The sequence below is a fragment of the Glycine max genome, chromosome 18 (assembly GCF_000004515.6).
Source record: "Glycine max cultivar Williams 82 chromosome 18, Glycine_max_v4.0, whole genome shotgun sequence".
NCBI lineage: Eukaryota > Viridiplantae > Streptophyta > Magnoliopsida > Fabales > Fabaceae > Glycine > Glycine max.
The window spans coordinates 30,420,324-30,447,136 of record NC_038254.2 but is presented as its reverse complement, the minus strand read 5'-3'; the positions used below and the strand labels follow the sequence as shown (position 1 = coordinate 30,447,136).

The 26,813-nt window shown below is 45.0% G+C and overlaps 1 protein-coding gene across 1 annotated transcript in view; it reads right to left on the bottom strand.

Moving 5' to 3' along the window:
* Positions 1-22,859, bottom strand: part of LOC113000189 (uncharacterized) — a 45,618-nt gene extending 22,759 nt beyond the window's left edge. Inside the window, exons 1-4 of the mRNA XM_041011791.1 lie at positions 22,655-22,859; positions 22,107-22,483; positions 19,166-19,525; positions 7,999-9,204 (exon numbers count right to left, since the gene is read on the bottom strand). Of these exons, the coding sequence (XP_040867725.1) occupies positions 7,999-9,204; positions 19,166-19,525; positions 22,107-22,483; positions 22,655-22,859 (2,148 nt within the window). The remainder of the gene's footprint in view (positions 1-7,998; positions 9,205-19,165; positions 19,526-22,106; positions 22,484-22,654) is intronic.
* Positions 22,860-26,813: the final 3,954 nt, after the last annotated feature.

Here is a 26,813-nt window from a genome sequence, read left to right as displayed (position 1 = left end):
ATAATCCCCGGACGAAATTAGGGTATGACAGTTGCCCCTCTTTACTTGCCTCTCATCGGAGATAAGAGGAAAGCAGAGATAGGACACTGATTTCGTCCGTCCTGCCCTTTCCGTGATGACGACTCTCGTCTCTACTCCTTCTCTTTTTCTTCTGCACAAAACAAAATACAAACAACTACAAGAACAACGAATATAATATACATATACACATATACACATATACACATATGACAGCGAAGAAACCGATCCGGTAAACAACAGAATAACGTGTTTCCCAGTCACCAGAGACTTCGCGCATGATAATGGAGGACACATGAACAACGCTAGGCAATGACATTCATGGAGCTCCGCAAACGGAGAGAATGGAGGATTGCCTTGAGGGTCTGCACTTAGGCAATCATGAAACACAGCTCCAAACTCGAAAGTGGAGGACACATGAACAGCGCTAGGCAATAACATGCATGGGGCTCCGAAAAAGGGTGAGAATGGAGGATTGCCTTGAGGGTCCTCACTTAGGCAATCATGAAACTCAGCTCCAAACTCGAAAGTGGAGGACACATGAATAGCCCTAGGCAATAACATTCATGTGACTCCAAAAAAGGGTGAGAATGGAGGATTGCCTTGAGGGTCCTTACTTAGGCAATCATGAAACTCAGCTCCAAACTCGAAAATGGAGGACACATGAACAGCCCTAAGCAATAACATTCATGTGGCTACGAAAAAGGGTGAGAATGGAGGATTGCCTTGAGGGTCCTCACTTAGGCAATCATGAAACACAGCTCCCAACTCGAAAATGGAGGACACATGAACAGCCCTAAGCAATAACATTCATGTGGCTCCAAAAAAGGGTGAGAATGGAGGATTGCCTTGAGGGTCCTCACTTAGGCAATCATGAAACACAGCTCCAAACTCGAAAATGGAGGACACATGAATGACAATGCAATTCATTCATGTGGCTCCGGAAAAGGACGAGAATGGAGGATTGCCTTGAGGGTCCTCTCTTAGGCAATCATGGAATACAGCTCCAAACTCGAAAAGTGGAGGACACATGAACAGCCCTAAGCAATAACATTCATGTGGCTCCGGAAAAGGATGAGAATGGAGGATTGCCTTGAGGGTCCTCTCTTAGGAAATCATGGAACACAGCTCCAAACTCGAAAATGGAGTACACATGAATGACAACGCAATTCATTCATGTGGCTCCGAAAAAGGATGAGAAGGGAGGATTGCCTTGAGGGTCCTCTCTTAGGCAATCATGGAACACAGCTCCAAACTCGAAAATGGAGGACACATGAATGACAACGCAATTCATTCATGTGGCTCCGGAAAAGGACGAGAATGGAGGATTGCCTTGAGGGTCCTCTCTTAGGCAATCATGGAACACAGCTCCAAACTCGAAATTGGAGGACACATGAACGAAAACGCAATTCATGGGCTCCGAAAAAGGATGAGAATGGAGGATTGCCTTGAGGGTCCTCTCTTAGGCAATCATGGAACACAACTCCAACCTCAAAAGTGGAGGTCACATGAACAACCCTAAGCAATAACATCCATGTGGCTCCGGAAAAGGACGAGAATGGAGGATTGCCTTGAGGGTCCTCTCTTAGGCAATCATGGAACACAGCTCCAAACTCGAAAATGGATGACACATGAATGACAACGCAATTCATTCATGTGGCTCCGGAAAAGGGTGTTGGCGGGACCGAACGGTCCACCGGGTTTTTCCACCTAAAAGGATAACAAGCTTTTTGCAAAGAAAAATAAATCATTCGCGAGAGCACCACATCTTAGAGAAACAATATACTTGTGACATGGGTAATCTTCCTTGTAACCGAGAATGAAGGGTAGGATGTCAACTTCTAGCTTTCAAATGAACACGCAGGGGAAACATCGGGCTAAGCTGAAAATAAATCACTCATAGTGTATAAAACTCACAAGGCAAGTGTCTTATCCTATTCCCAAACCATAACTGCACCAGGACTCTATTTTGCACGCAACTTCCTATCGAATCATAAATCAAACGTACGATCACGAACCAATAGGATTTTCTCGAGGTCAGTGTTTTTGGAGAGGAATCTGGGTGTTTCGGTCTTTTCCTCTTTGTTCATGTGGGGTGGGATATTTCCAGTCAAGAATGATTCTCAGTGGCAATATGGCTTTTGGAGACTTTCTATCCTCCTTCTTTCATTGATCGAGAATTGCTTCTTTTCCCTTTTTACTTCCTTTCGATCATTGATCGGGAATCCTTCTTTCCTTTCTTCTGTTCTTTTCTTTATTTTCATTTTTTTCTTTTTTCTTTCTTTCCATTTCTTCCTTTTCTTTCTTTTCACTTTTCCTTCCCCATCCCTTTCTTTGGGAAATCGGGTTTTAACATTCCATTCGCTCTCCCTTGAGGAGATTTCACTGTCCTTTGCTTCGGGGGAAAGGAGGAGGATTCTTTTGATAGGCCAAGGTTCAAAGAGGTCTAAGGTTGTGTCTCAATGGGATCTTTTATCGTGGGAACCCCAATCTTGATATCTGGGGCGAGACAAATTTGGGTGTCAAGGTGTCTCTCTCGGCCCGAACTTCCGTATTATTCCATAAGGCACGCGTGACAATGATGATTTGAAAATAACGTGCAAAATTAGTTATGGCATTGTGACACTACGGTTGGGAATTTACACAGACAAACCCAACGTTTCCAAATTATGTTCTTTCATCAGTTCAATGCACTCATCCATCCTTATCTCGGTTCATTCCGAAAAATAAACTCTTAGCATCGGTCCCTTGTTTCCAGAAGATGCGTTTGCTCTTTACGAATGATTCATACTTCTTAACTACAACATGTCAATCTTTGTGGTCTTTCTTTCTTTTTACTTTTTGCTTTATTTTTAAATATGTTCACTAAAACTATACACTTGTGGTTCTTTATGAGGAAAATCTTTCTTTATACATCTATGACAAACTTTTTCTGTACACGCATTAGAACTCTTCTTCTTACGTCACATGGTCTATATACAAACCCTATTTACATTCAAAGATTTTCATTTTTCCCAACACACCCTTATGGTTCACACAAAGGTTTCTTCATATACACTCGTTGCTCACACACACAAGAATTCCTTTCCACGCATCATTTACACACAAGAATCCTTCTATACACATTTCCTTTTACATACATGTATAAATAAAAACCTTTTTATTTTCTTTATGAACATGACTTTTATTCACAGCGCTTCTTTCTTTTTATTAGGATTTTTGGTTCATTTTATTTTATTATTTTTAGGACGACGTTCCTAAAATGAAAAAAAACTCTACGCGGTTCCAGCATTTCAACAAACATTATTGACAACAACGAAACAAATACCGACATAACAACTCAAGTGATATGTATGTACAAAACAAAAGTCAAAACATGAAACAAACGTCAGTCCCTTAGTCAAACACAAAATAAGATGATATGTAACAGAAAAACAAATGGAAACAAAAAGAAATATGGATCAAGAGATCTCCCAATCATGTGGCACCGCTCCCTCCTAAGAAGTCAAGTAAATCGGTCATCTCTTCGTCCTCGCGGGCCTGATCTACCTCGTCGGGAGCCTCTGCTGGTGCCCTTGCTGGTGCCTCTCCTGCCCTGTCCTCGGGCCAATCTCCAGGCCATGCGACCTCTGCCCTGAACTGGTCCGGAGTAGGGCACGGAAAAGAAGTAAAGCCCTGGCTCTGCAGGCCGAGACTCATCTGATAAAGACAATCATCAGTCTATACATGTGCTCGGTGGTTGGTCGCCTGCTGGCGAACCAAATGCCGTAAATACTGCTCTGTATCAAACAATCCGGCTGGACCAGCCTGATGAGGTGGCGGCGCGTCCGCGGCCTGTGATGCATCACCCTGGACCTGTCTCTGCGTGTAGTACTTCTCAATAAAAGCTCGGGTGATGGGCGGCCGAATCACCTTGCTAGGTGTGACGGGGACGCCGAACGACTGGCAGAGTCCTGTGATCAAGGCGGGAAATCCCAGGGCCCTGTTGGACTTATCTGGGTCTAGAGGGTGCCTGGTAGGCGTCATACCTGCAAATATATAGATGGCATCAGCGATTAGCTGAGCCACATGAATGCTCATCCGCGTCAGGATGGCGTACACCAGCTGACACTTCGGCAGGGGGAGGTCGGAATTATGGTCACTGGGCAGGATGTTACTGAGCAGCAATGTCATCCATATCTGAGTCAGGGTGGTCATGTTGGTGCGCATGATCCGCACCCGTCTCCCGGCAGCAGTCTGGGCAAAATCTTGCCCCGGTATACATAGTAACCGGGCGATGGCCTCCTCATCGAACCCATCAGACCGGTTCCTCCTCTGGTCATACTCGCAATCCTGGCCCTCTTCCAGCACTAAAGGATATCCCAGGAGCTGGCCGATAGCATTTGCATCAAACGGGATCCCCTGACCCCTCACCCAAGACCTCATATCACGCACGCCCTCCTCTGTTGGCCAAGCATTGGCATAAAATTCGAGGACTATGTCTGGATCAAACTTGGCCATGGGGGTAACCAGTGATGCCCACCTCCGGCGACCTATTTCTTCCTGGAAATCGGTGTACTCATCGTCCCTGAGCTGGACGCATCGCTCCCGGAGAAATGACCATCCCTTGATGGCCTCGAAGCGCTGCTGGTGTTCAGCACTCCTAAAACGGTGACTATCATACTCGGGAGCAGAACTAGTTCCTTCGGCCGCCTTATCCTTCCTGGATCTCTTTGAGGCAAGTTTCCTCGGGGCCATTTCCTGCGAAAACAAACATTTGGAAGTTAGTTTTACAAGATAACACTTATCTTAACGCAAAAACGGTCGTGTTAATCCCTCTGATGGAGAACGGACTCACGTAATCCATTTATGCACACGCGTATGTGTAGAAAATATCCTATTATTTATATCAACATACAAGGATATTCAAAACATTCTAGTTACCACACATATATATTTTTCGGAAAGAATACTTACACGCACGCTCAAGGTATCGTGCCAAAATTACATATGTTCATATCCTAACTATTTTGCTACCACAAACTACCCACACACATTTGAAGTATTTTATTAACATACAAATTTTTGTTGTTTCATTCATATTTATTTACATATATGCACATTGGAGAGCCAATCTCACGTCACGCACACACTTGCATTTGAAAAGGAACTTTCATGCCATCTATCTACACTTGAGGAGCAATTCCACATCATATATTCATTTGGGAAGCATTCTTGTGCCATTTTTGGCATGGGTACATTTTTTTTGAAAGGCTTCTTATGCTACCTATCCACAAATATACATATTTTAAAAGGTATTTTTACGTTACCTATCCACAAATATACATTTTTGAAATGCATTATTTACTATTCATTCACTTTGCAAGGTATTATCATGCCATATATTCACATATATACATATTTTTATGCCATATATATTTACACACATATCTACACACCATTGAAAAGCATCTCCCACGTTACTTAGGTGCAAAGTGCCAATCATGGGGCAGCCCAAATTCTTACAAACAAGTCCCTATTTTCATGCTTTTCTAATCCTAAAACCAAACTTTGGGTTCCTAGTCATGAGTATGTTTTCTTGCATTGAAGCTTAAAAAGTTTGGGTCCCCAAGCTTGGGACTGCATTTGGGCATCTATTTTGACTTTCCTATGCTGTCTCTACATACACAAAATAGCCCCACCATCCCAATTTTGCAAAATCATATTCATTCATCATTGGGGCATTTCACCGAGCACTTGGTAAGCGCATGTTTGAACATAAATTGCAAGAGGATGGGGACAATGTGGCATGCCCCATTGCTTCAGAATACAACCTAGGCCTAAGGCCTTCTCATCCAAATCCTCAACCCAAGAAAACAAGGATCAAAGCAAACCAAAACTGCCTCACAAATATAAGCATGTTCTCACAATTTAGAGTACCAAAAGATGAAGAAAACACATCAATGGGAAGCGAAAAACATCAAGGATGGAATACTTACTTGTTGGAGTGAATGATAACACCAAAAATGAAAGCAAAAGGCAACCAAAAGTGGCTTGAGGGGGCAAGAACCACAAGCCTTCGTGTTCTTTCTTTCTTGAATGAAGGGGGGGAAGTTTCTGGATACAAAAACGTTCCCCTCCTTCATTTTTATATTTTGAGTGCAGGGGTTGCTCGCCCAGGCGAGCTCAGTTCGCCCAGGCGAGCTAACCTGCTACTTTTTTTTTTTTTAGGGGAACATTAACTATGTCCCCTCCTTCTTGATGGGTTAGCATTTTGCCTAACTTTAGCTTACTTAAGTTAGAATTAGGCGTCGATTAATTATTTAAAACAAACAATAGTAAAAGAAAATGCGACTACAAAGGATACTGGGCTGCCTTGCAGCGACGTTCTCTGTTTGTTTAGCATCGGGAAGGGGCAACGATCGGTCGGTCGTGACCCTAGCCCCACTCGATCCGTCCCTATGTACCTGTAAGTAGGAAACAAAAATACGCGGCCGATCGTGATCGGTCATTGTCTTACCTTGGTTGATTTCTGCCATTGATTTGTCTTGACTTCTGACCGTGGCCTGAGACGATTCTACTCTTTGCTATAACAAGATATGCATGTGCATGTATGAATGTATGAATGTTTCTAATGCGATGATTTTATTTTAGTGAAGGCTGGTTAGGTTCAATTTTAAAATAAGCGTTTGGGGCACCCCATACACCGAGCGAAGAGGGCTCATGCTTATAACAAATCTAAAACACAAAGTTTGAAAACAAAGGGAGGACTGAAACCTCGCCCATCTTTTCCCCTTTTTTAAAAGAACAAGAACAAATACAGAGGAAGGGAATCCCTGGAGGAAACCAGGAAGAACAAAAACTCAGAATTAAAAGAACATGCAACGGTCCCCTCGATTGCCCCAGATTTCAAGCGTAATATCGTTTAACTACATCGGAGTTCACGGGCGAGGGCAACTCCTCGCCATCCATGTGGGTGAGTATCAGAGCACCCCCAGAAAAGGCTCTTTTTACCACGAAAGGTCCTTCATAATTCGGGGCCCACTTGCCTCGGTTATCTTTAACAGCGTGGGACTTCTTCTTCAACATGAGGTCCCCCTGATTGAACTTGCGCGGGCGTACCTTCTTGTCGAATGCGTTCTTTATCCTTCGTTGATACAAACGCCCATGGCTCATGGCGGCCAAACGCTTACCTTCAACAAGGTTAAGTTGGTCGTAGCGCGCTTGAGCCCACTCTGACTCTTCTAGGCCTGACTCCGCCATTATCCTCTGAGAACGAACCTCTACCCCAAATGGGAGCACTGCTTCCATCCCATAAACCAAGGAATACGGTGTTGCCCCAGTAGACGTTCGTACCGAGGTTTTGTATCCGTGTAGGGCGAAAGGCAACATCTCATGAAAATCTTTGTACGACACTGTCATCTTTTGGACAATCTTCTTGATATTCTTATTCGCAGCCTCTACAGCCCCATTCATCTTTGGCCGATAAGGGGTAGAGTTATGATGCTGAATCTTGAAGTCCTCGCACATCTCCTGCATCATCTTATTGTTCAGATTGGTGCCATTGTCAGTGATGATCTTCCTGGGGAGTCCGTATCGACAAATCAACTCCTTTTTTATGAATCTAACTACCACATTCCTTGTGACATTAGTATAAGACGCCGCTTCGACCCATTTGGTGAAGTAATCTATCGCCACTAGAATGAAGCGATGACCATTCGACGCCTTGGGTTCGATGGCCCCAATGACATCTATTCCCCACATAGAAAAAGGCCAAGGGGCGGACATAACATTGAGAGGATGTGGCGGAACATTGACATTGTCCGCGTATGCCTGACATTTATGACATTTCCTGACATGAGCGCAACAATCTCTTTCCATGGTGAGCCAATAATAATCGGCCCTAAGGATTTTTCTGGCCATAGCATGCCCATTGGCATGTGTCCCAAAGGAACCCTCGTGGATCTCCTCAATCATGAAGTTCGCCTCTTTGGCATCTACGCATCGTAGGAGGGTCATGTCGTGGTTTCGTTTGTATAGGATAGTACCACTTACAAAGAAACCAGTAGCCAATCTCCTCAACGTCCTTTTGTCATTGTCAGAAATCCCTGGTGGGTATTCTTTATTCTCGACATACTGCTTGATGTCAAAATACCATGGTTTCCCATCCCGCTCTTCCTCTATTGCATAACAATATGTCGGCCTGCCTTGAGATTTGAATTCGATGTATGGCAGATCCCCGTGTGGGGCAAGTTGAAACATGGATGCCAGGGTGGCTAGTGCATCAGCCATTTGATTCTCTTCCCGAGGTATGTGGTGGAAGGAAATGTCGTCAAAGTACTTGGCTAACCTCAAGATATGAGTTTGATAGGGTATCAACTTTGAATCCCTAGTTTCCCATTCTCCTTTCAACTGGCGTATCACCAAAGCTGAGTCTCCATACACCTTGAGTAGTTTTACATCAAAATCAATGGCCGCCTGAACCCCGAGGGCGCATACCTCGTACTCGGCCATATTGTTGGTACAATCAAAACCTAGCCTAGCCGTGAAAGGAATACACTGATCATCCGGGGATACAAGGACTGCCCCTACTCCGTGGCCCAAAGCATTGGATGCCCCATCGAAGCAAACAATCCATTTGTCTATGTCCTCGTGCGTCCGCTTCTCTTCAAATAGGGCCATGATATCTTCATCTGGAAACTCGGGGTGCATCGGCCGATAATCCTGGAGGGGTTGTTGGGCCAAATAATCCGCTAAGGCACTTCCCTTTACCGCTTTTTGGGTGACGTAAACGATATCGAATTCAGATAATAATACCTGCCACCTAGCGATTGGTCCTGTGAGGGCCGGTTTTTCAAAGATGTATTTCACGGGATCCATTTTGGAAATAAGCCACGTGGTATGGTTGAGCATGTACTGCCTAAGCCGATGTGATGCCCATACCAGCGTGCAACATGTCCTTTCTAGCATTGAGTAATTCATCTCACATGCGGTAAACTTCTTGCTCAGATAGTAGATGGCTTGCTCCTTTTTCCCAGAATCATCATGCTGACCCAACACGCACCCCATAGACTCGTTCAACACGGTCATGTACAGGAAAAGGGGTCTTCCCGTTACAGGTGGCATGAGTACTGGGGGATTTGTGAGACTCTGCTTGATTTTCTCGAAGGTCTCTTGGCAGTCATTATTCCACAGGACCGCCTGGTTCTTACGTAATAGCTTAAAAATGGGTTCACAGGTAGGGGTGAGTTGCGAGATAAATCTCGCGATATAATTCAACCGGCCCAAAAATCCCCGAACCTGCTTCTCCGTGCGTGGTTCCGGCATTTCAAGGATAGCCTTCACTTTCTCGGGATCTATCTCTATCCCTTTCTGACTTACGATAAATCCTAGCAGCTTCCCCGACTTCACCCCAAAGGTGCACTTGGTTGGGTTTAGTTTTAATTGGTATTTCCGCAACCTTCCAAACAGCTTACGTAGATTGACAAGGTGTCCGTCCTCAGTCCGAGACCTGGCAATCATGTCATCTACGTAGACCTCTATTTCCTTATGCATCATGTCATGGAACAACGCCACCATGGCACGCTGATAGGTTGCCCCAGCATTTTTCAACCCGAAGGCCATCACTTTATAGCAGAATGTCCCCCATAGGGTGATGAAAGTGGTCTTCTCTACATCTTCGGGTGCCATCTTTATTTGATTATACCCCGAGAAACCATCCATAAATGAGAAAAAGGCGAATTTGGCTGTATTATCTACCAATACGTCAATGTGTGGCAGAGGAAAATTGTCTTTTGGACTGGCCCGGTTCAAGTCTCGGTAGTCTACACACATTTGAACCTTGCCGTCCTTTTTCGGGACCGGGACAATGTTGGCCACCCACTCCGGGTACCGCGCCACAACTAAGAAACCTGCATCAAGCTGCTTCCTTACTTCTTCTTTAATTTTTAAGGACATCTCGGGTTTCATTCTTCGTAACTTTTGCTTAACCGGGGAAGATCCAGGATTCAACGGCAACTTATGCTGCACAATGTCGGAATCCAGACTGGGCATGTCTTGATACGACCATGCAAAGACGTCTTGATACTCTTCAAGAAGGATTATCAAGCCTTGGCGGATAGGCGCGGTCATACCGGTTCCTACCTTTACCTCTTTCTTTTCCTCCGGGGTCCCCAAGTTTACCAATTCGGTTTCTTCTTGGTGAGGCTTCATTTCACGTTCTTCCTGAGCGACCAACCTCTCCAACTCTGGCGACAGGACGTCCTCTTCCTCTTCCTCGTTTATCGTTTGGCTTATATCTTGATCGAAATCGATTGTCAAACCCTCGTTGTTAGGATCCCCAACGAATCGACCCTCATATCTATACCAAACAAGGCAAAAGAAACAAAAACATGCAAAATGATATGAGAAAGGGTGGTACTGCAAGAACAGATGAAACAAGATCTCTTTGTTTATTTAATAAGGTTGGTTTCACAAAACAAAAGAGAAAGGAAATCTATAGGCTCTAATTACATTGAATCAGCGGTATAGACTTCTGACTGGCTTATCACGCGCCAGTTCCCCACTTGGGAATCGGGGTGGCATGGTTGCACAAAACTTGGTGGGTCTTGAGGGAACTCCTCTTCTATTGTGGCCACCTCCTCCTCGGACACCATTCCAGCGCTGGTGAAACACTGGCTAATACGGCCGGGCCATACCCTATCCGCCCGAAATCTTGACGGCACGTTCCTCCTCCCCGGCATCCCGGGTTCATACCCTAATCCATACTTGTATGGATTTCCCTTGATATCGACCACGTCGGCATTCCCGAGGCAGTCCTTGCCTAGACCCATTCCGGGCTCAAATCCGTTCTTGAGCATAACACGCGCCACCATTATGGCCGCTTTGGAGAGAGAAGGTAGCGACAGACTCGGCTCCACAGAGGCGCAGCTCACCACCTCAAAGGATTGGAAAGCCGTTTCCTATGATTCTTCCGCCGCTTCTACGTACGGTGCGGAGGAAGGGCAGCTCACTAACATATCCTCTTCACCCGACACTATCACTAAAAGTCCACCCACTGCGAACTTCAATTTCTGGTGAAGCGTTGAAGGGACCACTCCCAGGGCATGAATCCACGGTCTTCCCAAGAGGCAGCTATAGGCAGGATTTATATCCATTACTTGAAACACCACATTGCAAGTGTGGGGGCCTATCTGAATGGGAATGTCGATTTCCCCCATTACTTCCCGCCGAGTTCCATCAAAGGCCCGCACCACCATCGAGCTCGGTTTTAAACGTGACGCACTAAAAGGAAGCTTTTCCAAAGTGGTCTTCGGCATTACATTTAAACTCGATTCGTTGTCGATAAGTACCTTTGCGACAACGTGGTCCATACATCTCACCGACACATGTAGAGCCTTGTTGTGTCCTCTCCCCTCAACGGGGATCTCTTCTTCCGCAAACGCGATGTAGTTGTTGGTGGTTATATGATTAACGATGCCTTCGAAACCCTCCACCGAGATATCATGTGCTACATGGGCGTTGTTAAAAACCTTCATCAACAGCGCACGATGAGGCTCGGAGTTTATGAGTAATTCAAGCAAGGAGATCCTTGCTGGAGTTTTATTCAGTTGCTCGACTACCTTAAACTCGCTTTGTTGGATGAGGCGGAGGAACTCATGGGCCTCTTCCAAAGTCACTGTTTTTCCTTGAAGTCCCTCTTTGTTTTCGGCTCCTCTTGCCACGGGAGGATCTACTTCTTTCGAGGGGGTGGCTATATCTGTGGGCTCTTGGACCATGGGCGCCTTCCCTTTAGAGGGCAATTCCGCCGGGTGAGGGGAAGCAAACACCCGACCACTACGGGTTACGCCACTGAGGCCAGTGATGTTGGTTACCTTAGCTGATAGGGAGTCAACTTCGGTTGCAACTCTTTTGCTGGACGCGGGAGGGGTATACTTTCACGGAACGGCCTTATCACTTTGATATGCAAATGGCGTTGGCTTGGGCGCCGCCCGCGGGTATATGGGTGTGGAGCCAGTCCCTTTCCTAGTAAAACATATCACTAGGGCCTTGGGGGTTAAAGGAACCTTTTTCTCTTCCGACTGCATGCAAATTTGTCGTTCTTCCTTCCCTCCTATGAACACTTCAAGCTGCCCGCAATCCATGAGCCGCTGAAGCAATTCTTCCACCACGGGACAGGTTTCCATGTCATACGACTGCCCGAGGTGAAACAAACATTCATCCCTTTCATCTCCACCTCGGGAGACCATGCACGCCGCTTGCAGTGATTGATAGATGAAGCGTCTAGAAGTAGCCACGTCTCCTAACCTCTTTGTCCGTGATGGCCCGTCCTCTTCGACGGCGTTCATGCTAGCACCTCCATGACTAGCTAGCGGGTTGGTTTTAAAATTTGGGCCTTCTTCCTGAAACACTAGTCAGCCGGCACTAATCAGATGCTGCACTTTATACTTGAATAGGATGCAGGAGTCAATATTGTGTCCGGGAACTCCACTATGGTACACACACTTGGCACCCGGGTCATACCACTTGGGGTAGGGTGGCTGGAGAACCTTCCCGGGTATGGCCACCACCAAATGATTCTCCAATAATGAAGGCCATAGCTCGGAGTATGCCATTGGAATAGGAGGGAAGTTGTCTTTCGGGTGCTGTGCATATTTATAGGTCACGCCGGGGGCTGTATTATTAACTGGCCGGGGTGCGGCTGGAGCTGTGCGTTGGGCCGGCGCTCTTTCTGCTGCGGGTGGTCCTCTTACTTGAGTCGGGAGGGAATTCCCAGCTCGGATTAAAAAATTTGGGGGATTGGGCTGGCATGAGCTTTGGATATTTTGGGGTGCTTTCATCCATGTTGGGGCGGTGGTGACCGTGTGGGCGTCTCCTTCCTTTTTCCTCGCGCCCACTACTGGGGCTCTTCTGTTGTTGTTGGGGGTCATATTAGCGGCATATTCGAACTTGCCTTTTCGTAGTCCGGATTCAATCCTTTCTCCGGCGAAGACGAGATCCGCAAAGTTAGCCGGCATGTAGCCTATCAGCTTTTCATAATAGAACGTGGGTAACGTATCTACCATAATTGTGATCATCTCCCTTTCCGTCATGGGCGGTACGACTTGGGCTGCGAGATCTCTCCATCTCTGGGCATATTCCTTAATGGACTCATGCTCTCATTTAGTCATACCCTGAAGTTGGTTCCGATCGGGAGCCATGTCCGTATTGTACTGGTACTACCTAATGAAGGCAGTTGCCAAGTCCTTCCATGATCGGATCTGGGAAGCTTCCAGATTGGTATACCATGCTACAGCTGCTCCGGCCAAGCTGTCTTGAAAGAAATGGACCAACAACTTCTCGTCCGCAGAATACGCCCCCATCTTTCGGCATTACATCCAAAGATGCCCCTTCGGACATGTCGTACCTTTGTACTTATCAAAGTCTGGTACTTTGAATTTGGGAGGGATGACGATCTTGGGCACGAGACATAAATCCACCAAATCCGAGAATGGGTAATTGCCAAGGCCCTCGACTGCTCTTAACCTCTCTTCAAGCGCCTCAATCTTTCCCTTATCTTCCACGAAGGGAACAGATTCTTTTACGGGTGTGGGTGAGGCCGGGATATGGCGGACTATGTTCGGCTGGGGTAGTTCATGCGGGGATGGATCTTTGAGGTGGAGCAGCGGGCCAAGATGGGTATCTCCTTCCCCATCGTCTTGCCCGGGATAGTCTTCATAAGGTGGGAGCTGCCCCTCGAAAGTAGGGGCTTGGCTTAAATCTTCCGGGGTGGCACGGGGGGTGAAGTCCGGAGGCAGGCCATAACGATAAGCTTGCGGACTATACCTTCGACCGAACACGGCCGTGTTTCTGTCTAGGCCCGGATTCAAGGCGGGCTGCAGCATCGGCTCCGCTTCCCTAACTGTACTGGAGGCGGTTGCGGTGGCTTTATCCTCTATGGTTTTCTGGAGTTTTAACATGACCTCCGAGATGGAAGCCATTTGATCTTTTAAGGCCGATAGATCGGCCTTCATCTATTCCTGCACGCCCTCTTCATTATCCATTTTTCTGGATCGAGTGTTATAGGGGTGCCTTGGTTTTTTCTTAGTTATGATGAAATTCCTAAAGAAATAAACAACGGTGAGTATGCCACCAAAACATGAGTATGCAAATGGATGATCGGAGCACTTGGATCCACCCCAAGATTTTTAGATAACGTAATGAGTCCAGAACTTCTTATTTTATAAAAAGAACAAAGCTTTCATCAAGCCAAAATTATACAAAGGTGTTACAAAAGCACCTAACGATTCCTAATTATATGGGCCATCAAATCTATCATGTGCTGACAGTAATTGATTAGCCCATGAATCTCCTCGGGGGCAGTACACACTTCGGCCATGGCTTTTGCTTTGGCTAACAGACGCGGGAGGTCTTGACTTCCATTCAAGGTCAAGGCGAACCTATCCATCCATATAGTCGCCTCTTGATGCAACCCATCAATCACCCTCCCTCTTGCTTCTTTTCAGCATACACTTGTGCAAAATCCTCCACTAGCTTTTGTTCATGGGCCATGGACTGGTTCAATTCTTCCTTGTATTGCACTATGATAGCTAGCATGCTTTGCTCCGTGGCTTCCAAGTGTTGAGCCAAACTCCTTTTGGACCTCACGCAAGCAACTAACTCTTCTTTTAATATCATGCCATGCACCTGTGACCGATCTCTCTCCTCTCTTCGGAGATTGAGCTCATTGTTACTACCCCACAATGCTCCTCGGAATTTCTCTCGGCCATATTCCTCCTTGCGGGCCCTTTTGGTTTCTTGTTCAAGGGCTTTTGTAGTGGCCGCGTTTTCCTCTTGTAAATCGGTGCACTCCTTCCGGATGTGTGTAGCAGCTGATTTGAACTTCTCCTTGGCGAGTCTCGCCTTCCCTAGCTCTAATTTTAGAGCTCGGACTTCTTCATCTTCCTCCGAAGCTTCAAAGTTCTCCTCATCGATAACTTTCAATTTGGAGAGCCAATCTAAGCCCTGCGTGTGAATTCTTAGCCATCCATGATAACCTCCAATGACGCCATTTCGGATGCCCCTAAGCTCCTTGTCTTTTTTCAACGGATTCCTCCACGCCTTGTGAATTCTTTGTATAACCTTGAGACCTTGCGCGCCTAGATCCCTCACAAGGCAAGGCGAGAGACTTTCTTCAGTTGGTGCTCCCCTCACGGGGTACCCTAGCTGTCTTATGGCGAGTGCGGGATTATAATTAATACAACCCCTAGTCCCTATCAGTGGAACATTAGGGTAGTCCCCACACGAGAAGATAACTCCTTCCTTGCCTTCCTTCCAACGAGGAAACCAATTGATCGCGCTGCCCCCTATCCCAGCCAAATGTTGGTCCCAATTGACTCTTCCTTTTTCGGCACATGAGCGATAGCTTTGAAGCGGGCACGGGTGTCTCGTGTCTTGTCGGAATAGGTGTGAAATCAACCACACACAAAGAGTGGGTAAACAACAGACAATCCGCGCGCTGTTTTTCTCACACCTCCGGTCTAAGGTGTCAAACAAATCTGCCAAGATAGCCACCACTGGACTTTCCTTGCTATGGTGATATGCGAGGAAAGCATCAATGGCGGCTAAGTCTACCAAACCGTCGATGTTCGGGAAGAGGACAACCCCAAAAATCAGCAAGGCTAAAATATCTGCAAACGGGCCCCACTTCTCTTGGCTCGCCATATCCCTTGCCTTTCCTTCCAAGTATTTCCGAGGCAAGCCCACTACACCGTTCCGAGTTTGCTTCGTGCGATCCAACTCCTTTGCTGAATCCCCAACCACAGCCGTAATCTTGCTCAAGGAAGGAAAAAAACCGGAGAAGAGATACGGTTTCCTCCCCCCTAGAGGGCATCCTAATATTTCCTCAAACTCTTCAATAGTTGGGACCATTTGGAAGTCCCCGAACATGAAACACCTCAACGGCTGGTCATAGTATTGGGCGAGGGATACGACAGCTTCCATAAATACCTCCGCTGCGGCCAAATCTAGAATCTTTCCGTACACTTTGCGGAAGGCTTGCCTTTGGAGAGGTCCCATCAATCGTCCTAATTCCTTGAGGCTAGTGACATCTAGACTTTTAACCTTGACTTGATAAAACCTTTTGCCGTTTTGATTTGTCCCCATCATTTACCTAAAAAGGGGTGGATCAAGACTCCGACATGAATGATGCAATGCGTATGCATGAAACCGGAGGAGAACAACACAAAGGGGGGATTCACACACATGAGATCGCAGGGATCCAATTTTAATGCTACGTGTTGGGCATGACGGCGCCTCAACGTAGCATTAAAAAGGTTACGTATTACTTCAAAGAAACCAAACATCAACTAGCAAAACTATAAACTAGTGCTATTCACCAAAAATGCATGAGAACAAATGGCACGGAGCGTGTTTGCTCTTTGCCCCTATTCGGAAACCTAAGACAATATCTAGGGGTCTCTAATAACTACTCCCCAACAATTCATAACTCACACGGCTGTTTTCTAGAGGTATCATCACTCAAGATAATAATGTTGTGGCGGTATGGAATACCAGCGACAACACATTATAAAGAGAGAAAGCTCTAGACGAGGTTTCACTATTATCAAGCAAGTCGGAGACCTAGCATGATAATAGATTCACCTCCACTCCTTAAATTCCCATGAACCCGGGTATAGGGCCCCTTTTTTACTCAAACCCGTGGGTGCTTGGAATGCAGTGTAAAGAATGCGAAATAGACCACAGTTATTTACATTTTACACAGTTCAATAAAAGCACACACAAAGTTTCACAATTCCACAATTCCTAAAATAGGCCTAACTCACAAAAGTCCCCAGTGGAGTCGCCAACTGTCGCAACGTGCCCTTCGCGGGCGAGCGAGGGCGAGGCTCACGGGTGCGCTTTCCAAAGGAGGAAAGATGCGCGGAGTCGCCACCAATGTTTATTTGTGGAAAACGTCGGGAAAATCGAAGGAAACTGGTCAAAATGAAAATTCTAAGCTCGGGAGTTGTATTTACGCTTGAGGAAGGTATTAGCACCTCTCACGTTTTTCCCAAAGGACAACAGTCTATTTTTTAGAATTGTGGAATTGTGTTATCTTAACTTTTATTTCTTTTTATTTTTTGAGGTCGACAAAAGCGGGGCTTTTGCTCCTACGTACCCTCCTTTGGAGAGGAAATCAGACCTACGTAGTTCTTTCTTATGCGTGAATCAAGTGATTCTTTTTACTTGAAAAGTGATCATTTTAAGGCGTTGGACCTTAAAAATGATCCTTTTTACTTAGTAAGAAACTGAAATGATAAACTTTCAAAAACCTATTTTTGTGGACGAGCTTGACTAGGCGAGTTTGATTTTAGCCTTAATTTCACTTTAGTTATTAGTCAATTCAATTAAGAATGAGAAATCCCAAAGAGAAAACGTCCGATTGATTTTTCGCTTTTATTTTACTAAAAGGTATTTTTTTTATTATTATATTACTATTTTACCTCTTTTTTTGATTTCCAACGTGGTTACGGCACGACCGAACGGTCGGAATTCATTTTAACCGAAATTAACGGATGATACAATTCAAACGATCGGTGGAAATTTATTTTATTTTTAGATTAAGCGAGAAATGACTTAAATAAATGGCTTAAGCACGTCAAAAGGGGGTATAAAAAGTAAATGAAAGCGAGAACAAAAATACATGAAACAAAATGTGGACCAACACGGGTACATAGAATGAATTGAAAATCTTGGTTTGAGGTACTTACCCGTTGAAGACCGAAGAAAACGAAGAACGAACGATGAATCTTGAAGAACGGTCGAGAATCTTCGCGTAATTACTCACGGAAACGTTACGGAACCGTTACGGAAGCGCCTCGGCTTGGATTTTCTTCATGGAACTAATTTTCCTCAGCTATTTCGAGAGAGAGAGAACTGCCTAAGGGGCTGAACCCTTTTCTTCTTCACTTCTCCCCCTATTTATAGCAAAATAGGGGAGAAGCTTGCCGCCCAGCTCGCCCAGGCGAGCAAGGATGCTTCCTCTAGAAGCAACAGCCTTCTGGAGGAATCTTCTGGAGGGCCCAAGTGGGCCTGGTTGCTATTTACACCCCCTATTTACTAAATGCACCCCCCCTTTCTATTTTTTTGTAATTCTTTTTCCGTAACGTTACGAAACTTTACGAATTTCGCAACAATACTTATTTTCCTTCCGCAAGGTTACGAATCCTTACGGATTATGTATTTACTCTTTTTTAGCTTTCGAAGAAGTTACGGAAACTTACGGATTGCGCAAAAACACATCTTTTCGATTTCCGCCACATTACGGAATTTCACGGATTGCGCAAGCCTGCTTCCTTTTGATTTTTGACGCGTCTCGGGACTTCATTCATTGTGCAACCAAGGACGCCAAGTGTCTCGAAACGGCCAATCAAAGGTTGTATATCATCAAATAATAATCCCCGGACAAAATTAGGGTATGACACCTCCAATTAACACTAAATCCAGATTTAGTTTTTCAAACCCTCCAAGCATCACACTTTTCCACTCATATCACTACATTCTCACTTTTTAACACTAGGTTTAACTCTACCCTTCATCTCTATCAGTTTTCCATCAGCAATTTCAGCACACAAGCATCACAAGCATCATCATAACAAAACCCTAAAACAGAATGGGTAAGCTTGACTCACACCCAATATGACAGAATGGGTAAGCTTGACTCCCTTAATCTAAAATCCTACCTCGGTTTGCGTGTCGTTTCTCTGGTTCCAGTCCCTCGTGTTTCTCTGCACCCATCGGGGCCAGTTTTTGAAGGTAAGCAATATATATATCAAAATGCTTAGAATGAAACCCCGAGCGTGGTTCAGAGGTTGGTTTTGTTAAATTTTAAGTTGCACGCAAAACGATAATTTTTAGACTAATTAATTGAGAATTAATCTATAACTATCCAGTTATGGATTTCTCTTCGTTAATCAGCCTAACCCGCGTATCTTTCCCCCAAAATACCTACTTCTACCAGGAGTATATATATACACTGAATAATACTTTTGTATATGATCATTCAAAATGCATCATTTACAAAATTCCGGGTAGAAATTTCCAGGATGTCACAATACTCCCACCCTTTAAGGAATTTCGTCCTCGAAATTAACTACTCTATGAACAAACTTGGGTACAATTCTCTCACCCTATCCTCTAACTCCCATGATGAATCACCCTCATCAGGTCCCCACTGCACTTTCACCAACGCGATCTCCTTCCCTCTCAATGACTTCATTCTTCGATCAGTAATCTTCTGAGGTTGTGCTTTATAGGTGGGGTTATCCTTCACCTGTACCTCGTCCACTGCAAGTACATGTGATGGATCCGGGTTGTACCATCTCAGTTGTGAGACATGAAACACAGGATGCAAATTCGATAAACTCGGAGGTAAAGCGATTTGATAAGCTACAGGCCCAACCTTCTTCAAAATCTGATACGAACCTAGATACTTGGGCGTCAACTTCCTAGATTTGAGAGCGCTTCCGACTCCGGTTATAGGAGAAAGCTTCAAAAACACATGTTCTCCTTCCTGAAAATCTAATGGCTTCCTCCTTCTATCATAATAGCTCTTCTGCCTATCCTGAGATGCTTTTATCTTCTCTCGAATCAATTTCACTTGTTCGGTAATCTGTTGTAGCATTTCAGGCCAAGGAGTACTGCTTCTCCATCATCATACCAACCAATAGGAGTTTTGCACTTTCGTCCATATAGAGCTTCAAAAGGAGCCATACCAATACTGGCTTGGTAGCTATTGTTGTAAGTAAATTCAATCAATGGCAAACATTCCATCCAGCTACCTTGTTGCTCTATAATACACGCCCGAAGTAAATCTTCTAGAGTGTGAATGGTTCGTTCGGTCTGACCATCTGTTTGAGGATGATAAGCTGAACTGAGCTTCAGCTTTGTCCCCAATGCTTCATGTAGACTTGTCCAAAATCGCGAGGTAAACCTCGGATCCCTGTCTGATACAATACTGGAAGGAATTCCATGCAACCTTACTACTTCTTTGATATACAACTCTACTAGCTTCTCCATTTTATACTTCATATTCACCGGAATAAAATGAGCAGATTTGGTGAGTTGATCTACTATGACCAACACAGCATCATGTCCACGACTAGTCTTGGGTAAACTAGATACAAAATCCATAGATATGCTCTCCCATTTCCATTCCGGAATTTCTAGTGGCTTTAATTCTTCTGATGGTCGCTGGTGCTCAGCCTTAGCCTTTTGACATGTTAAACATCTTGCTACATATTCAGCTACATCTTTCTTCATGCCATCCCACCAAAAACTTCTCTTCAAATCTTGGTACATCTTAGTCATTCCTGGATGGAAACTAAGACGACTTTTATGTGCTTCTTCCAAGATCTTAACTTTCAAATCATCCAAAGATGGTACACATATCCTCCCCTTGAATCTTATTAACCCCGTTGTGTCCTTCTTAAACTCCACATCCTTATCTCCCATTGCATCTAACACCTTGCCTTGCAAAAACGGGTCATCCTCTTGAGCCTCGCGTATGTGATCTACGAATTCATTGGTAATCTGCAGCGCTCCCACAAATAAGTTCTTGGGTCTCATCTCGATTGCTAGATTCAGATCTCGGAATTCCTCTATCAATCTCTGCTCCAAACTCATCATAGTCGCAACATGTAAGGACTTTCGGCTTAGCGCATCGGCTACTACATTAGCCTTTCCTGGATGGTAGGAAAGACCAAAATCATAATCCTTGAGGAACTCCATCCATCTTTGTTGCCTCATATTGAGTTCCTTCTGATCAAACAAGTATTTGAGACTCTTATGATCACTGAAAACTTCAAAACGAGTACCGTATAAATAATGCCTCCAAATCTTTAAGGCAAAGACCACAACTGCTAGTTCCAAATCATGGGTCGGATAGTTAACTTCATGAGGACGCAATTGGCGTGAAGCATAAGCCACTACTCTTCCCTCTTGCATTAACACACACCCCAAGCCTTGCCCGCTTGCATCGCAATACACTTCAAATGGTATCTTAGGGTCGGGCAAAATTAACACTGAAGCTGTTGTCAATCGCCTCTTCAACTCTTGGAAGCTTTGATCACATTTCTTATTCTAGACAAACTTCTCATTCTTACGAGTCAATTTAGTTAGGGGCAGTGCCAATTTAGAAAATCCCTCAATGTAATGCCCATACCGAGTCCGAAACGCAGTCTTTGGGATATCTTCCTTCTTAACTCGGATTTGATGATACCCTGATCGCAAATCTATCTTCGAAAATAACGTCGCTCCCCTCAATTGATCAATCGGATCATCTATCCTTGGTAGAGGATATTTGTTCTTGATAGTGACCTTGTTTAGCTGTCGGTAGTCTACGCACATCCTCATACTTCCATCCTTCTTTTTAACCAATAAGACCGGCGCTCCCCACGGTGATGCGCTTGGGCGAACAAATTGTTTGCTTAACAGATCCTGCACTTGTGCCTTCACCTCTGCTAGTTCTACCGGAGACATTCTATAAGGCGCGATCGACACTGGATTCACCCCAGGCACCAAGTCAATAATGAATTCCACTTCTCTCTCAGGTGGTAATTCACAAATGTCATCAGGAAAGACTTTTGGAAATTCTGACACCACCGGTATACTACTAACTTCAGCGACCTTCTCCACATTCATGACAAGCTCGTTAGTCAGAGTAGACACTAACTTTTAGGACTCTTCAAACACACTCGAGAGGTGGTTACAAGCTCGTTAGTCGGAGTAGACACCACCATATCATATGGTAACTCCGTCGCACTTAACCCCAACCTCTCCACACATGCATGAGATATGAACAAATGCGTGGCACCCGAATCATAGAGTAAATCTAGTAGTTTATCAGCAATCAAACACTTACCCTGTATCAGATCGTCGGAGGCAGCAGCTTCTGATCCACTCATAGCAAATACCCGGGAGGGTACCTTTGGTCTTCCACCACTAGTGTTGTTGTTGTTGCTAACATTATCGCTCCTTGTGGAATTAGTGGGTCCACGATTGACGGTGTTGGAATTGGCAGTTACCGTCGGTCTCCCAGTCACCCTACATTCTCGAGCATAATGGCCTACCTTGCCACAGACATAACAAAGGTTCTCCTGTGTCTGCTGGAGCTGTGGGCAATTCCTCCTAAGATGCGGTCCTCCACACTGAAAGCACTGTACCCTAGTCCCACTTGACTGGCTCACGTTGGATGTAGTCACAGGTTGTTTCCCCTTGTTGCTAGAATATGGATTCATCCTCTTATTACTGTTTCCTCTAAAAAGATGGCTTCTATGTGGTCCTCCAAAGCCTCTAGCTTGCCTCTCCTTCATCTTGTCCTCAAAAATCCTGTACTTTGTCATCAGCTGGTTAAAATCCGTGATCTGCATATAGCTAACCGCCTGTTGAATCTCCAATCGAAGCCCATTTTCAAACTGAGCACATAAATCTTCTTCATTCTGAGCATCTTGGGATTGAGGCCAATACTATAGAAGTTCATTAAATTTGGTCGTGTATTCCCCAACGGACATGTTTCCCTGCTTTAAATCCAGAAATTCCCTCGCCTTCCGCTTCCTGAGATCTCATGGAAAATAATTTTCCAGAAATTTGTCCTTGAAGGCATTCCAAGGAATCACACCTCTAGGTGCAGCAAATGAAGGCTTCACGAACTTCCACCAATTCTCGGCTTCTTCTTGGAGCATGAATGTCGCATAAGGGACCTTATGCTCCTCGAGGCAACCCATCGCCTCGAAAATCTTCTCAATCTCCGCTAACCACAACCTAGCACCTTCTAGATCATAGTCCCCACTGAACTTCGGTGGGTGGTTCTTACGGAAAGCCATGAGTCCCCGATACTCCGCCAGCTCCACATCACGTTCCTGCACTAGAGTTTCCAGCACAGGTGTGATGCGGTCCAGGACATCACGGTTCTGATCCCTACCACGTCCTGCCATACCTAACCTGTAGGGATGCTATTAGTACCCAAGAAATTCTACTGAGAGAGTGTACCACACAGTCTATGACAGTTACAACAATATCCTTCTCTCTATACATACATATACACATAACAATTCTACTGAATCATAAAAAAGAACCTAAAACATAATGGGTAAGCTTGACTCACACCCAATATGACAAGTTTAGCATTCTTTCACAAATTTCTTCACAAATAACTATCATAAGGCATAAACCTAGTAAAACTACCCATCATATCTCCCAAACACCCAATACCCACGAAATTTATGTGAGAAGAAGTCTACCCAAACCTGAAATTTGAAGTCCCACAATGTAGAGGTGCGCTTCACGACTCCAAAAATGGCTTCCTTTCGCGATTTGGAGCAGAAATGGTGAGCAAAGGTTGGAGCTTTGATGGAGCTTCAATGGTGGAGGAGAAAGGGAGAAAAAGCAACGTGAAGGAGAGGGAAAAGCTTCTGAAATTTTGGCTGAGTGAGGAGAGAGAACGTGGCTTTTTAGTTTAAAAGGCTTCCTCTTTTATTTTTTTTTTTAAAAAAAGGGTATGCCACATGTCTCCTTTTGAGTGGAGCAAAAAGGGGTCCACTTTTTCTCTTGATGTGACCCATACTCAGCCACAAGAAGAGAAAAATCTGACCTTTTGAAATGCTAAAATCCTGCCTCAGTTTGCGTGCCATTTCTCTGGTTCGAGTCCCTCGCATTTCTCTGCACCCGTCGGGGCCAGTTTTCGAAGGTAAGTAATATATATATCAAAATGCTCAAAATGAAACCCCGAGCGTGGTTCAGAGGTTGGTTTTGTTGAATTTTAAGTTGCATGCAAAGCGATAATTTTTAGACTAATTAATTGAGAATTAATCTATAACTATCCAGTTATGGATTTCTCTTTGTTAATCAGCCTAACCCGTGTATCTTTCCCCCAAAATACCTACTTCTACCAGGAGTATATATATATACACTGAATAATACTTCTATATATGATCATTCAAAATGCATCGTTTACCAAATTCCGGGTAGAAATTTCTAGGATATCACAATTCTTCCCCTGTTATCACAAAATATGGATGTGTATGTGTATGCATGAATGTTCTTAATGCAATGATCTTCTTAGTGAAAGCTGGTTAGGTTCAGTTTTAATTAAGCGTTTGGGGCACCCCATGAACTAAGCGAAAAGGACTCAGGTTATTACAAACTAACACAAGGTTTAAAACCAAAGTGAGGACTGAAGCCTCAACCCATGTTCTCTTCTTTTAAAGAAACGTGATGAGACAATTACAGCAGATGGGAACCCCTGGAGGGAACCCAGAAGAACAACAAAAAAAAACTCAGAAATAAAAGAACATGCAACGATCCTCTCAATTGCCCCAGACTTCAAGCGTAATATCGCTTAACGACATCGAAGTTCACGAGCGAGGGTAGCTCCTCGCCATCCATGTTGGTGAGTATCAAAGCACCCCCAGAAAAAGCCCTTTTCACAATGAAAGGCCCTTCGTAATTTGGGGCCCACTTGCCTCGATTATCCTTAACAGCGTGGGATATCTTTTTCAGCACAAGGTCCCCCTCGTTGAACTTGCGCGGGCGCACCTTCTTGTCGAACGCGTTCTTTATCCTTTGTTGATATAGGCACCCATGGCTCATGGCCGTCAAACGCTTACCTTCAATAAGGTTGAGTTGGTCATAGCATGCTTGAGCTCATTCTGACTCTTCTAGGCCTGATTCCGCTATTATCTTCTGGGAAGGGACCTCTACCACAAATGGGAGTACCGCTTCCATCCCATAAACCAAAGAATACGGCGTTGCCCTAGTAGAAGTTCGTACCGAGGTTCTATGTCCATGCAGGGTGAAAGGCAACATCTCATGCCAATCTTTGTATGACACCGTCATCTTCTGAACAATCTTCTTAATATTCTTATTTGCAGCCTCTACAACCCCATTCATCTTTGGCCGATAAGGGGTGGAATTATGATGCTGGATCTTGAAATCCTCGCACATTTCCTGCATCATTTTGTTGTTCAGATTAGTGCCATTGTCAGTAATGATCTTCTTAGGGAGCCCGTATCGACAAATCAGCTCCCTCTTTATGAATCTGACAACCACACTTCTCGTGACATTAGCATAAGAAGTCGCTTCGACCAATTTGGTGAAGTAATCTATCGCCACAAGAATGAAGCGGTGACCATTCGAAGCTTTGGGTTCGATGGCCCCAATGACATCTATCCCCCACATGGAAAAAGGCCAAGGGGCGGATATAACATTCAGAGGATGTGGCGGAACATTGACATTGTCCGCGTATGCCTGACATTTATGACATTTCCTTACATGGGCGCAGCAATCGCTTTCCATAGTGAGCCAGTAATAACCGGCTCTAAGGATCTTCCTGGCCATAAGATGCCCATTGGCATGTGTCCCAAATGAACCCCCGTGGATTTCCTCAATCATGTAGCTCGCCTCTTTGGCATCTATGCATCGTAGGAGGGTTATGTCATGGTTTCGTTTGTACAGGATGGTACCACTCACAAAGAAACCAGTAGCCAATCTCCTTACCGTTCTTTTGTCATTGTCGGAAATCCCTGGTGGATATTCTTTGTTCTTAACATATTGTTTGATGTCGAAGTACCACGGTTTCCCATCCCGCTCTTCCTCTATCGCACAACAATGTGCTGGCTTGCCCTAAGATCTAAATTCGATGTACGGCAGATCCCCGTGTGGGGCAAGTTGAAACATGGATGCCAGGGTGGCCAATGCATCAGCCATTTGGTTCTCTTCCCGATGTGACGCCCATACCAGGGCGCAACACGTCCTTTCCAGCATTGTGTAATTCATCTCACATGTAGTAAACTTCTTGCTTAGATAGTAAATGGCTTGTTCCCTTTTCCCAAAATCATCGTGCTGACCCAACACGCACCCCATAGACTTGTCTAACACGGTCATGTACAGGAAAAGAGGTCTTCCTGTTACAGGTGGCATGAGCACCGGGGGGTTCGCGAGGCTCTGTTTGATCTTCTCGAAGGCCTCTTGGCAGTCGCTGTTCCACAGGACCGTCTGGTTCTTATGTAATAGCTTCAAAATGGGCTCACATGTAGGGGTGAGTTGCGAGATAAATCTCGCGAGGTAATTCAACCTGCCCAAGAAACCTCGAACCTGCTTCTCCGTGCGTGGCTCTGGCATTTCAAGAATGGCCTTCACTTTCTCGGGATCTATCTCTATCCCTTTCTGACTTACGATAAATCCCAGCAACTTCCCCGACTTTACCCCGAAGGCGCACTTGGTTGGGTTTAGCTTCAATTGGTATTTCTGCAACCTTCCAAACAGCTTACGCAGATTGACGAGGTGTTCGTCCTCAGTCCGAGACTTGGCAATCATGTCATCTACGTAGACCTCTATCTCCTTATGCATCATGTCATTGAACAACACTACCATGGCACGCTAATAGGTTGCCCCAACATTTTTCAGCCCGAAGGCCATTACTTTGTAGCAGAACGTTCCCCACAGGGTGACGAAAGTAGTCTTCTCCACATCTTCGGGTGCCATCTTTCTCTGATTATACCCCGAGAAACCATCCATAAACGAGAAAAGGGCGAACTTGGCCGTATTATCTACCAGTATGTCAATGTGTGGCAGGGGAAAATTGTCTTTAGGACTGGCTCGGTTTAAGTCCTGATAGTCTACACACATTCGCACCTTGCCGTACTTTTTCGGGACCGGGACAATGTTGGCCACCCACTCCGGGTATCAAGCTACAGCTACGTAACCCGCATCGAACTACTTTCTCACTTCTTCCTTGATTTTTAAAGACATCTCGGGTCTCATCCTTCGTAGCTTTTGCT